Below are 14,736 nucleotides of genomic sequence, written 5' to 3'. Positions count from 1 at the left end.
GGTTTGTAAGTACTCATAAGTCATTGCTGAGCTGCCTTACGTAGAGAATCACTTACACTTTTATCCTTAGGTTTCCTTTATCACAGCCTGTGATATCTAATTGCTGGTATTTTACCCAACCAAGCATAACTAAATATTCTTATATCTTATTTGCTAGGCAGTTTCTTTCTGTATTGGTGACAGCTGTGACAAATAATCACCAGGCGTAAAGGTCAGTAGATAATTACTAATTGTACATGACAGTGGTTCTCAGATTTCGGTGTGCATCAGAATCACCTGGAGGACTTGTTAAAACACATTTCTATGCCCCACTCCCAGAGTTTGTGATTCAATATATCTGAGATGGGGCTGGTAACTTGCATTTCTAACAAGCTCCCAGAAATTTCTGACGCTGCTGGTCTGGGAACTGCAGTTTGAGAAGCACTGGTCTACTCTGAGCCAGGCCCAATGTGAGGAAGAAATTGGTATGAGATGTGATCTCTGGCCTCGAAGAGCCTGCCTCCTAGTTGGGATCTGTACTTACATGAAGGTAGACCTAAGTGTGAAGCAGTGCAGGCCAGGTACCAAATGAGTCTATGAGAAGTTCAGAGCAGTGAAAATTGCCGGTAGCTGGAAAGCCGGGAAGCTTTTACCTGAACTCTTGTGGTCGTTTGAGCTGGGCACTGAAGGATCAATGAGTGAGTGACACATTCCTGGTGGGAAAACACTTTGATAAAGATGTGGAGATAGAAATGTCACTGACAGTTTAACTGGTAACTACCAGTAGCTACCAGTTGGTGGGTATTGGATGCTGGCAATGAGTTAATGAAGTTTGGAAAATTACTGGGCTCAGACTGTGTTGGACTTTGAATACTAGAGAGGCAGGCTTTTGGACTTCATTTAGTACAAATGACTAGCCATTGACAGGGCCTTGTTAAGGACTGGAGGTGGGGTGGGGTGGGGAGAGAATGTACAAAAAGGAGGTAACCAGGACGTCTTAACTTCCTTCTTGCATTCTTCTGCTCCCAGCCCTCAGGGACATGTTTACCAGTAGTAAACTATTACTTGATTTACTAGTGACTCACGGGTAATCTTGAAAGATTAACTGTGATTCTTATTTTAAATACCCGGGGCAAAAAAAAGCAGGGAAGGGACACAAATTGGTTCTAAGATGAAAAAATTTGTAAGTGTTGGTTTGGGTGCAACTAATGAGATCTTCTGTATTGGATTGCTTATTTGGGAAAATAAGATTATTTGGGTTTCACTGGCTTCAGGTTTTTAGCAGGGAGTAAACCCTATTGAACCGTTTTTTTCTAATGGAAAAAAATTGGCAATGTAGCAGGCAACATTTAATGTTTTGGCCAGCTCCCTATTTTAAAATATTGTAACGTGAAGATAATTCATATGGATTTTGAGGTTAATGGGATGTCTAGAAACATAATACCTTCAGCAGAACAATCATGTTCCTTATAAAGTTTGAAAGACATTATTGCCCCAAGCCCAGAAAATAAAGATTAAATTATAAAAATAAAATGATTCACCAAGGAATAAATCTGCATTTTCCTCACATTCTTAATTGTTTAACTGCTCTCTGTTCTTGGCCTAAATTCAGTGCAAGTTTTTTTTTATTTTAACAAAGCATCATAAAAATGAGTTATTTTTTGATGGATTTTGATTTATTTAGATAAAAAGAAAACTGTAATCTTGACTAAGAAATGAAGGCAAGCATACTGTTTTCTTGGACATAAGTAAGAATGAATATGGTTCTTAAACAATTTTTCTAACTCTCGTAAGTGGTTGGAGGTCCCTTGTGTTTATACTTTGAAAAGTTGCTACTTTCATGAAACTGCAAGTAAAAATCATGATATCTTCTTGAATTTTAGGTACTTACACTGTGAAATTTTATGATGGAGTAGTTCAGACTGTCAAACATATTCATGTCAAAGCTTTTTCCAAAGATCAGGTGAGAAATGTGGTTTTGTGCTTTGTGTTATGAATAATGCTAACATTGTAGTTTTGTTTCTTGAATAAAGACATTACATTTGCTTATGATGGCAAGTTTTTATTTCCTGCATCTGACACAATTTCACCAGAAAATAATATACAAATTTTCAGAAGTTGTAAATATTTGTTTCTCGCTGTTATTTCCTTTTAACAGAGATTTTTTTCAAAAATGCCAAATACTTGGATACCATTGCCTCTGTTATCTGTTTTCCTCATCTTTTCTCAAAAGTGTCCGCTTATTATTCTTTTTTCCTTTTCCCTGTACCCTGGCCCCAGAGCTGTTCCCATCTCTGTGTGTCCTGTCCCCATCTCTCTGTGCCCTGTCCCCATTACAGGGAACTTGTTGAATCACTTTAGGAGACCTTGAGCATGTTTTCTCTGCATCTAGCTTTGTTCTTCAGCTTAGGACCATGACTTAGTATTTTGCAGTGCTACTGTTTGGTGTGGATTTGGCACGCACTGTGCTAGATGTGCCTGGTTTGAGAATTTTGTGTCCTGTTGTCTCAATCACAATGCATATACTTGCCTGAGCATGGGGCCTGAGTTTTCTTTTTTTTTTTGAGACAGAGTCTCACTCTTTTGCCTGGGCTAGAGTGCCATGGCATCAGCCTACCTCACAGCAACCTCAAACTCCTGGGCTCAAGCGATCCTCCTGCCTCAGCCTCCCGAGTAGCTGGGACTACAGGCATGTGCCACCATGCCCGGCTAATTTTTTCTATATATTTTTAGTTGTCCGATTAATTTCTTTCTATTTTTAGTAGAGGCGGGGTCTCGCTCTTACTCAGGCTGGTCTCAAACTCCTGAGCTCCAACAATCCTCCCGCCTCGGCCTCCCAGAGTGCTAGGATTACAGGCGTGAGCCACAGCGCCCGGCCCTCATGTTTATATTTTAATGAAATAGTTGAGGGGAAAGTAGAGATCAAAATTTGGATATTGGTGTTTTTAAAAATTCTAATTCTTACTACTTTTAGTTATTGAGACAGGTAAAGCAGTTTAGTAAAAGATTTTATCACTGAGGCATCGTAACTGGTTACTCGCCTCTGGGTGGTGGTTGATGAGACAGTGTTTGGTGATGCTGTAACCTGTTGTGTCTTTCCTTGTGATGATCAGATGCTTCTACTTTTCACAGATTTTAATGAATTCTTCTATACATTCGTTTAGCAGTTTCAAAGGATTCTGATACATGAAACCTTTAAAGGTAGCCTCAAGTGTGTTTTTGCCTTTTGGTTGTTTTCCTCTTCAGAAAATTGACAAAATTATAAAGCTTTGGCCCTGATGATGCTTTCTTTTTGATCATTTGTTTCTCGGGCATCTAAGGAGCCACACACCACTCTAAAACGTTATTTTGGCCTTAAATTTGGCAATTTTTGTGTTAGGTTTGTGGAATGAGTTAATATATTAATAGACAGAGGGACCAAATTATAAACTTGTTCAGAATTGGCTGTTTGTATCCAGAACCTCCCCAAATGGAAGTCCAGGGCTCCAGAGAACAAACTTTGAACTGTTTACTCTGCTTTCCTCAATAAATTGATTGATAGCACTCACGGTGCTTTGGCTCGGAGGTGGGGTGCCTTACCGGTGAGGATTTCTGGGTGCAGTGCCTCAGTTCTCAATTTTGAGAGGTCTCTGAGTGTCTCATCTTCATCCCAGCAGGCCTTTGAGCACAAGCCCATGGCTCCTGCACTTTTTTTTCCCCAAGGTGGTAGTGGTTTGGCTAAAAGAGGTCTGTCATGGACAATTTTAAAGGTTTTTTTCATACAGTATTAGAATAGATAGAGATTTTTTTTCTGTAGCACCACACTGCCCTAAATGTTTTGCTAATCTATATTTTAGTAGCATTTAGTTTTTTGAAATAATGTTTGCTGTAGATAATTTAAAAAATACAGGAAAGCACAAAGAAAGTAAAAACTCTATGATCCCATCACTAAGATGCAATGCTCTTAACATTTTGGTGTTCTGTCTTTGTGTTTTTGTTCAATGTTTATGTTTTTGTGTGTGTCCGTATCTGTTTCTTTTCAAAAGTGGAGTCGTGGTATATTAAACACGTTTTTTTGTGTGTGTATATATTTCTTTTTAAAATTAGAGTCATGTGGTATATTAGTGTTCTATAACTTTATCTCTTAACAAAGTAACATTTCCCCAAGTTCCTTAATACTCTCAGAATATGGCTTTTAATAGCTATGTAGTATTTTATAATAAGTATGTAACTGTACTTTGTATAACCAGTTCCCAAATAGTCATTAAGCGTATTTGTAAATATGGGTGCCCAAGTCTGTTAGCAAATTCCATTTCTAGAAATTCATTCTTTTAAAAAGGTATAAACTTTTAAGTCATTTGACCCAAATTGTTAATACCCCCAACCCCCAGAAGGACAATTGCAATTTATATTTTTGTTAGCAGTTACTGAGAGTGCCTGTTCTCAAACCTGGCTGCTTTTAGGCTAATTTTTAGAACTTAAAAAAGATTTCCTTGCTTATCATTTTTCCCTATGCGACAAATTAAACTTTTATTTGCTCAGTATTTAGGTACTCCTTTCTGCTTCCAGCAAAAATCTATGTGCCCAGTGTGGGCCTAGTTGCTGCGATCCCAGGTGAACATTGCATAGTGGTCCCTGCTCTTGAGCTCTTGGAAGAGAGATACATACACAAATAAATGTAATTTAATCTAATAGTTTTGGAATCTCTAAAGCTTTTATGTTATTTATTTATTTTTTTTGAGACAGAGTCTCAATGTGTTGCCTGGGCTAGAGTGCCATGGCAACCTCAAACTCCTGGGCTCAAGCGATCCTCCTGCCTCAGCCTCCCGAGTAGCTGGGACTACAGGCATGCGCCACCATGCCTGGCTAATTTTTTCTATGTATTTTTAGTTGTCCAATTAATTTCTTTCTATTTTTAGTAGAGACGGGGGTCTCGCTCTTGCTCAGGCTGGTTTCGAACTCCTGAGCTCAAACAATCCACCCGCCTCGGCCTCCCAGAGAGCTAGGGTTATAGGCGTGAGCCACCGCGCCCGGCCCTCTAAAGCTTTTAGAGCTGGCTTTATTATGAAACAGTCACACTAGGATGCAAGTTTTTTAGGATGAATTTTAAAGAAAAGAATTTAGGAAGAAAGTAACCAAGAAACAGCATTTTCTTCCAATGGACCAAAGCTCAAGAGTAGCTCAGCAACACAGTAGGTGGCTTTTTGGACTGAGCACAGTCTTTACCCGGTAGAGGAAGCAGAGACCCTGGTCCTGGGTTAGACAATCTTTACAGTTTTCCTGTTCAGCTTCCAGTTACCAATTTGGATTTTTCATTACACAAGGTATCAGAATATACTGGCAAACTGAGCCAGGACTCTGAAAAGCCCTGAGTTAGTATAGTCATGCTGGGGACAAGAAGGATGGAGCACGAAGACATTTTCTTAGGACACCTCTGTCGGAAAGCTTGCTTTCCAGAATTTTATTTTCTAGTGACTTATTATTCAGCACAGTAAGGAAGATTGCTCTGTCTCAGATGGCATTGAACATGACAGTTATTTTCTTTAGGATTGGTTCTCAAATCTCAGGACAGGTGGATATTTTCAGTGGTGCTTTGCATTATGTGATCTAGTTGGTGTATGTCCTCTTTTAATTTCTTTCTTTATAAGTTTACAAAAAAACCTCCTAACTGTATTTGCAAGTAATCACAAAGTGTTTCATTGCTATTTTGCTCATTTTAGAATATTGTGGGTAATGCTAGGCCTAAAGAAACAGATCACAAAAGTCTTTCATCATCTCCTGATAAACGAGAGAAGTTTAAAGAGCAGAGAAAAGCCACAGTCAATGTGAAGAAAGACAAAGAAGACAAAGCCCTAAAGACGGAAAAGCGACCCAAGCAGCCTGATAAAGAAGGAAAGTTAATCTGTTCCGAAAAGGGGAAGGTGTCAGAGAAAAGCCTTCCCAAGAACGAGAAGGAAGATAAGGAGAACATTTCAGAAAATGACAGGGAGTATTCTGGAGATGCCCAAGTGGATAAGAAACCTGAAAATGACATTGTGAAGAGTCCACAAGAAAACTTGAGGGAGCCAAAAAGAAAACGAGGCAGACCCCCTTCCATAGCTCCTACTGGTGAGTTTCCCAAGTGGGCTCTGCAGTGGGCAATGGCAGAGTGTTCTTCTGTGGCCCTTTGTGGTTCTTTGTAACTTCTGTGCTTCAATCCTTCGTTTTTGTAACTGACGTTGAATTGTGTTGTGGTCTAGAAACAAGTTGTGTCCGGGAGCTGAATTTCAGTGAGGCATGTTTCCAGGTGAAACTGAGTTGGGAAGCCTGTTCAAGACTGAGCTGCTGGGCTAGTAGTAAACTGCCCACTAGATTCTCAACTTACATGATAAGACCTAATGAGCTAAGGCCTTTTGCTTGTGCGTATTCAAATGATCTCAGTTTAAGCTTACCTAGAACCTTGGATCAGGAAATACAATTTTAATGAGACAGACATGAAAGAGGAAAGGAGTATCTTTTGAGCCATTTTGGTAAAAAAAATAAAAATAAAATAAAAAGAGCAAAGGAGGAAAAGTAAAAAGGAATGGGTGTCTAAAGGGGGCAGAGACAAAGGAACACCAGGGCTAGGGAGGCATGGCTTATTCATCGTTTCCTAATGATACAGAATGCAAAGCCAGTCCTCCTATCAAGTCAGACTGCCATATCAGACTTTATTTCTGTGGTGTAAAAACTTTAGTTCACATAAATATGCTAGTACTCTCAGTAGACAACTTTCTGACATCTGAGTTCTAATTTTAAGATAGGAAACTAGACAGGTTGATTTCTCTCCATATGAAATAAGGGACCTCCCCCTTCAGTGGTTGTAACTCGGTTTTGCCTGCAAGAGCTAAGCATTCTGGAATTATCCCTAGGTCTAAACAGGGCCTAGAGCTGTACTGTCCAATATGATAGTCACTAACCATATGTAGTATAGAATACTTGAAATGTGACTTGTCTGAATTGAGATGTATTGTCAGTGTAAAATAAGCAGTGGATTTCAAGTACTTAGTACAAAAAAAGGTAAAATCTCATAATTTTAAAATATTGATTACAAATTGAAATGTTTTTAGATGTATTGGATTAAATAAAATATGTTCTTAAAATTAATTTTACTTTTTTTTTTTAAACTTCTTAACGTGACTACTAAAAAAATTTAAAATTACATGTGGCCTGCACTCTCATTATATTTCTGTTGGACAGCACTGCCCTTAAATTCACTGGCTTTCCCAGCGGAGATCTGGGAGAGAATTAAGCCCTAATGCCCAAGGCATCATGATCTGTGATGAATTGACCTCTGTGCGTTGAGAATGGTACTAGCTGTATACTACCCTTAGGAAAATTGAGAAAATATCTGTGTTCAGATGAGGAACCTCAAGTTTGAGAAGTCCAGAAGTTTTAAACTTCCAAGCAGAGCACCATGTTAAGATGTGGGGTGAGAGAGAGACAGGTCTTTTTATTTATGTAAAGTGGGAGAAGGGCAGTTACACAAGGACAGGTAGAAAATGCAAACTGGCAGAAATCTGACATGTCCTCAGCTCAGTTTTAGGAAAGAGGATGTGTAAAAACTGAGTTTTTGCAACTGATTCCCCTTTAGCTATTCATGCTGTGGCTGATACCCTCTGGAAGGTGTGTACTGGGTAGCTGTACCCCAGTTTGCGGACTGGTCCTATGATTTCACTGAGATAAGAAAAGAGGCATTTAGTTTGTTGCTTTTATGTTGTAAGTGCGATTTCAAGTCAGATAGAATAAATTTAATAGAGAAAGGGTATTTTCCAAGTTTACTGTTAACCCTTGCCTGAGGCATTTGTAAAAACTGATTCCAGCCGTGCCTCAGTCCTTCCCATTCAGACTGTCTGGATGGGGACCTGGGAATGTGAATTGTTAACAAGCTTCCCAGATGATTTTTACTGTAAAAGAGTTTGGGAGACTCTCCAGTTCTGTATAGTCAGCTCCCCATTTGTATATGGTATCAAAAGGAAGAAGGATTGCTAAATATCCCACATAGAATTCAAATCCTCTTTAAAAATTGCTTGGAATAAGTTCATAGACTTGGTAGAGGCTTGAGCGCCTGTGCAGACTTGATTAGGAATAGGATCTGAGCTATTTAGAGAGGATTGTTTGGATTTGTGTTGAATTTGGAATGTGTGTGATCTCCAAGTTTCCCACCACTTGGAACAAAATAATTTTGGGAAGATTGAACAGAGGAAGAGCCAAGGAGTTCAGCACTCTCATCGGGTTTGCTGCCCCAGAGCTCAGCCTTGTCTCTTGCTTGGCCGTTTGACATGGCTGACCTGAAGCTGCAGGTCTTAGATGAGTCTTTTCTCTCTCCCTTCCTCCCTTCTAATTTTCTTCCCTTCCCTTCCCGTCCCTTCCTCTTCTCCCATTTACTTCCCTTCCTCCCCACTTTCTCCTTCTCTCCCCTCCTTTCCCCCTTCCTCTGACCCCTGCCTCCCTGCCAAACTTCCCATTTTCCTTTTTTCTTTCTTCTGCTTGCCTTTCAGATTCTCATTTTTTCTGATTGGGGGAGAGCTTCTTAAGTGTTAGGTTTAAAAATAACATTCTTCAAGGGTTTACTGTCCGCAGTGCTAAATTATGTCAGAGCTGGGTTTGCTAGGGATCAACAGCCTTGCCTGGAACATTGATTGTCAAGTAACATAGTCTCCTAAGATTTTTTTCTGGGGTTGTTTTTAAGAGAATATAAATGTTGACATTCTTCTTGGACCCTCTAAACTAGGACCAACGCCAAGATAACTAGTGTAGCAAGTAGAGATTGCAAACAATAATCAAGCCCTAGTCCCAGGGTACACATGTTAGGAATTAGCCTGTGTGGTGGATTTCCTGAATATTGGATCAGTTTTTGATGAGAAAATTTGATGGTGATAAAAATGACTGCTATTTCCCTTGCACCTTCATACTTCAAAGCAGTCGTGTTGGGATGTGGTGTTTTTTGGTTTTTGTTTTTTTTGAGACAGAGCCTCACTCTGTTGCACGGGCTAGAGTGCCATGGAGTCAGCCTAGCTCACAACAACCTCAAACTCCTGGGCTCAAGCCATCCTCCTGCCTCAGCCTCCCGAGTAGCTGGGACTACAGGCATGTGCCACCATGCCCGACTAATTTTTTCTATGTATTTTTAGTTGCCAGCTAATTTCTTTCTATTTTTAGTAGAGACAGGGTCTTGGTCTTGCTCAGGCTGGTCTTGAACTCCTGAGCTCAAACAATCCTCCTGCCTCGGCCTCCCAGAGTGCCAGGATTACAGACGTGAGCCACTGAGCCCAGCCTGGGATGTGTTGTTTTTAAGAGAGGGTTTCAGGAGAGAAATATTTGACTGGAGCTGGGTCATAGGAGAGACCAAGCAAAGAGGTTCAGGAGACGGATCTGCAAGGTGTCAGGATCTCCCATAGGGGAGTATTTTCTCACCCATTTCACTTTTTCTTTCTCTTACCTTAAGTAAGTATACCTTTTTGAGGGTCTGTTTATAATGGAGTGATGCATGCATGTGTGTGTGTGTATACATATGTATGTTTTATTTACATATAAAATGAGAGATTGGACACTAAGAAATTACATATCTTTTTTGTATGGTTTTATAAACATTATAGCTGTGGATTCAAACTCTAAAACTTTGCAACCAATAACGTTGGAGTTGAGAAGACGGAAAATATCAAAAGGAAATGAAATCCCACTAAAACGTCCTCGGCTTGACAAAAATTCACGTGAGTCTCTAGTTTGTGTATATGTGGCTAGAATTTGATGTTGTTTGGGTTAGCCTCCCCTGTATGCATCTTGTCCCTATTCCCTTTAGGCTCTAATTCTTGTCCTTAGTGACATGAGCTAATGTAAGTGGGGTGTCGTTGGATCAGAAGGAGTTTTTGCTAGAAGAAAAAGAAATCCTAAGGCACAAACTGTATTAATGTTGAGTTTAGTGGTATGATCTCCATATCCATAAACTACATTTGATTTGGATTCCAGTAGAAATTTAACAGCTTAGGAAGGGATGGCTTTCATATGCTGAGAGAAACTTTATACAAAAATACCCTGTTGGCTCCAAAAAGGATTTGTGATGGTTCAAAGTAAGGCTCTTATACACCTTACTGACTTTGGAAGTTATTACATAGACTTTTATACGGGAAGCCCCAAAATAGAACTTAGTTGTCAAGATTGGGATGTGACCTGGCACATACTTTCAGATCATGAGTCCTTAAAGAAGTGAAATTCTATCCTGGCAGAGAGACTTTGCCTTTCTTAAAAATATAAACTAGTAAATGATATTTCCTTTTATCACTTGTCTAACCTTCCAAAAGTCTCCCTATAAGCCCTTATAGAGGCAATCAGCCCAGAAATCTGTAGCAGCAGAGTTATTTCTTCTTGTTGGTCTCTTGCCTACAACTCTCTTAATGGTTTAATAGCCCAGGAAAAGTCAAAAAACTACTCGGAAAACACTGACAAAGACTTATCAAGGAGACGGTCCTCCAGGCTGTCCACTAATGGGACCCATGAGATCCTAGATCCTGACTTGGTGGTACCAGATTTGGTTGATACGATTCCTTTGCAAGACACATCATCTAGTACCAAGGAATCTAAAGAAGGTGAGTCAGATTCTGTTCTGGAATTGTCTTGCCAACCTGATGCCTATCTAGTGAGAACCAATCTAAATCATTGCCTGTTACCTTCCACAAGTATTAGATGGTCTTGAAATCAAACTATTGAATGGGCTGCGGTGTTTTTGTAATATATGGTTCTTCACTGATGATTCATTCAATAGACAAACTTTCTGGATGCATTTGTGGCTGGTTTTGCTTATATACCACTCACTGAATGTTGGGTTGGAGGTAGACTGCTTGAAGAGCCCTGCCTCTCTGTCTTTCTGGTGCCTTGTTGTTAACATTTCTAGTAATTCCTCCTTTGACTTTAGTCTCTTTCTTTGAGATGCTCACAGGCCAGGCTATATATATGCTGGAACCTGGGAATGTATTCTTGTGAGTTGTGAGATGGATGGCTTCTTCTAAAAAATCCCTGACTTTCTTAGTCTGTTGTGGGACTTTTGCTTCCCAGATTATATACATGTATATGTTTTCCAAGTTTTCTTTTTTTTCTTCTAGGTCTGTTGAAATCTCCTTTGGAAGCTGGCCAGGTCTCATCTGCATTGACTTGCCACTCCTTTGGGGATGGATTGGGGGCTGTAGGCTTGGAGTTGAATTGCCAGTCAATGGGAGAAAACACTATGAAAACGGAACCGGCTTCTCCTCTTGCTGAATTACAGGAGATTTCGACTGTGGAAGGTTCATATTTAGAGTTAACTTAATCCTCTTCTTATACATACCCTCTTCTTATACATACTTTCACTTCTGCTTTGATTGTGAACTAAAGAAAATTGACTTTTCTAATGCTGATGTTTCACCTTTTATTAATATTTCCTTATTTTAATGCTGTGTCTTTCTTCTAGAACCTTAGGTAATTGAATTTTGATCTTCTTTCCTTTCTATTAATAATAGGAGCATTTGAAGTTATAAATTTAGTGCTAAGCACTGCTTTAGCTGCATCCTACAGATTTATATATGTTGTATTTTTATTTTTGTTCGATTTAAAATATCTCGTGATTTATTTGTTGACCATGGGTTACTTAGAAGTATGTTGTTTCGTTTCCAAGTATTTGTGGGTTTTATAGGTACCTTATTGTTACTGATTTCTAATGGAATTTCATCATGATCAGAGAACATACTCTGTAGGATTTCAGTCTTTTTACATTTGTTGACTCTTATTTTAATGGCCCAGAATATGATCTATCTTGGTGAATGTTCCATATGCACTTGAAAAGAATGTGTATTCTACCACTGTTGTGTGTTTGTTCTGTGTCTGTCAATTAGGTCAAGGTAGTTGATGGTATTTTTCTGATAAGTATCTCCATGATTTTTTTATAGGGGTGGGATCTTGTTCTGTCTACTTCCAAGAGAGGGGTGTTAAAATCTCTGATTGTGGACTTGTCTATTTTTTCCTCTAATTCTGTCATTTTTGCTTCATGTATTTTGAAGTACTGTTATTAGATGCATACACATTTATAATTGTTACATCTTCCCAATGAATTGCCCCTTTTATAAAGTGAACTACCATTCTATCTTTGGTAATAGAGTAGACTTCAAGTCAAAGACGATCTGATGTTAATATAGGTACTCCAGCTTTCTTTTGCTTACTATGTGCCTGGTGATTCTATTTATCTCTTCTGTCAACATAACTATGTCTTTAAATTTGAAGTCTTCTTTTAGACAACGTATAGTAAAGCCTTTTATTAATAACAGCAATATTTTGTCTAAACTAACATTAAATGTAATTATAGATATGGTTGGTTTTAGGTCTACCGTTTTGTTATTTGTTTTCTGTTTACCTTATTTGCGTTTCGTTCTTTTCCTTCTTTCCTATTTTCTTAGGTTAATTGAATTTTTTTTTTAGAATTCTGTTTTAATTCATTTATTAGCTTTTATCTATATTTCTTAGCATTATTTTTAGAGGATACCCTAGGGATTATGATATATATCCTTTTCATGTTTACTTAGAGTTAATATTGAACCGTTTTATGTAAAATGTTGTTTAGTTCCATTAACCTCCCCCATGCTGTAGTTGTCACATGATTTACATCTACATGTGCTGTAAGAGTCACAATATAGTATTATAATTTTTGCTCTAAACAATTATGTGTTTTAAAGACAATAAGACAAAAGAAATAGTCTTACTTACATTCATGTTTATCATTTCCAGTATTCTTCATTTCTTCCTGAAGCTTTCTTTTCAGCATGAAAAATTTCCTTTTGCTTTTCTTGTAGGTTTCCTGATGACAGATTAATTCTCTTGGTTTTTGTTTATCTGAACGTGGTTTTATTTAACTGTCATTCTTGAAGGATATTTCCACTTGTGGGTTTCTTTGAGCATTTTAAATAATGTTATTCGTGGTCTTCTGGCCTCTGTTGTTTCTGAAGGGAGTGAGTGATCATTTATATCATTGCTCCCCTGTTTGTAATGTGTTGTTTTATTTCTGTCTGCTTTCAAATTTTTTCTTTTTATCTTTGGTTTTTAGCAGTTTGGCTACAATATGGTTAGGTTTGTTTTATTTTGTATTTAACCTGCTTGGGATTCACTGAGGTTGAATGTAAAAATGGATGTCTTTCATCAAATCTCAGCCGTAATTTGTTTTAGCATTTTGTTCTGCCCCATTCTCTCTGCCTTCTACTTGGGAATTCACTAATTCTTATGTTAGATCTTTTCATATTCCCCCATAGTTCACTGGCTCTCTTTTTTGTTTTTTAATCATTTCCCCTGTTTTTCGAATTGAATAATTTCTTTTGCTCTATTTTTACATTCTCTTTCTTCTCTCAAGTCTAATCAGGTGTTAAGCCCACCCAGTGAATTTTTTTCCTGATTTTTTTTAGTTCTAGAACTTCCATTTGGTCCTTTCGTCTAGATTCTGTTTCTCTGCTGAGATTTCCTATCTGTTTATTCATTATGAGCATAGTTTTAATAGCTGCTGTAAAGTCCTTGTTTACCAATTGCAACATCTAGATTATTTTGACTTTGCTCTTGACAATGGGCCACATTTTCCCTTTTGTTCATATGCCTCATGTTTTGGATTGTAACCTGAACATTGTGACTGATGTCTTGTGGAGTTTGGATTGGGTTGTGTTCCTCTAAAGAATACTGATTTCTTTATTTCATTTTATTTTATTTTTTTTGAGACAGAGTCTCACTCTGTTGCCCTGGCTAGAGTGAGTGCCCTGGCGTCAGCCTAGCTCACAGCAACCTCAAACTCCTGGGCTCAAGCGATCCTACTGCCTCAGCCTCCCAGGTAGCTGGGACTACAGGCATGTGCCACCATGCCCGGCTAATTTTTTCTATACAGATTTAGTTGTCCGATTAATTTCTTTCTATTTTTAGTAAAGACAGGGTCTCGCTCTTGCTCAGGCTGGTCTCGAACTCCTGAGCTCAAACCATCCGCCCGCCTCCACCTCCCAGAGTGCTGGGATTATAGGCGTGAGCCACCGCGCCCGACCTGATTTCTTTATTTTTATATGACAATTAGCTTGGCTGAACTCAAAGTCCACATTCTTTTCCTCTGCAATGAGCAGCAGCTAAAATCTCTGTTTAGTTCTCTGTACTTTCAGAGTTTAGCTAGAGATTTAGGCAGAGTTTAGAAGCAGAAATTTGGGCCACCTGTTTGTGGCTCTCTTCTTTCTAGGATTTTCCCTCTTTCAACCTGTTGTAGTTGCCCTGAACTATGTCTTACACTTCTTCAACCAGTAAGACTAAAGGTTTCTATCTGAATTATTGCTGCCTGGTGCTACTGACAGGGGCCTGCTTTTGGGCAAAAAGCCTTAAAAAATGAAAAACCCATCCCGTGCCCTTCTCTTCTTTCTGTTATTCCAAATGTCTGACTCCTCTTCTTTTTCTCCTTGCTTTTCGTTGCCCTCCAGTGCCTTTAGGTATTTATTTTGTAGTATTTTTTTCTAGAGTTTGTAATGCTTGTATGCAAAAGGATTGTTCCAATACGAGATATTTTACCGTTACTGAAAGAGAAACCTCCACCTTATGTTAATATGCTGCCTTAGGAAATCATATACATTTATGACCACACAGAGGGATGTTTTTTGTCTCATATAGTGATTGCTTGTTGCATCGATAGCTATTTGGATGTAATTGGTAATGTAATTTAGACCCCTGGACCTGGTCTAAACTCTTAGTTTTGATAGTGTTATGTTTGTGGTAAATGGTCAGAGT

At 38.7% G+C, this 14,736-nt stretch overlaps 1 protein-coding gene across 1 annotated transcript in view; it reads left to right on the top strand.

The window, feature by feature from the left end:
• Positions 1-14,736, top strand: part of PHF20 (PHD finger protein 20) — a 129,963-nt gene that overhangs the window by 62,969 nt on the left and 52,258 nt on the right. The window contains exons 5-9 of the mRNA XM_012637673.1: positions 1,863-1,942; positions 5,679-6,066; positions 9,576-9,689; positions 10,383-10,562; positions 11,076-11,255. Of these exons, the coding sequence (XP_012493127.1) occupies positions 1,863-1,942; positions 5,679-6,066; positions 9,576-9,689; positions 10,383-10,562; positions 11,076-11,255 (942 nt within the window). The remainder of the gene's footprint in view (positions 1-1,862; positions 1,943-5,678; positions 6,067-9,575; positions 9,690-10,382; positions 10,563-11,075; positions 11,256-14,736) is intronic.

This window comes from Propithecus coquereli, unplaced genomic scaffold (assembly GCF_000956105.1).
Source record: "Propithecus coquereli isolate 6110/MARCELLA unplaced genomic scaffold, Pcoq_1.0 Scaffold122, whole genome shotgun sequence".
Taxonomy (NCBI): domain Eukaryota; kingdom Metazoa; phylum Chordata; class Mammalia; order Primates; family Indriidae; genus Propithecus; species Propithecus coquereli.
This window is presented reverse-complemented; position numbering and strand designations above follow the sequence as displayed.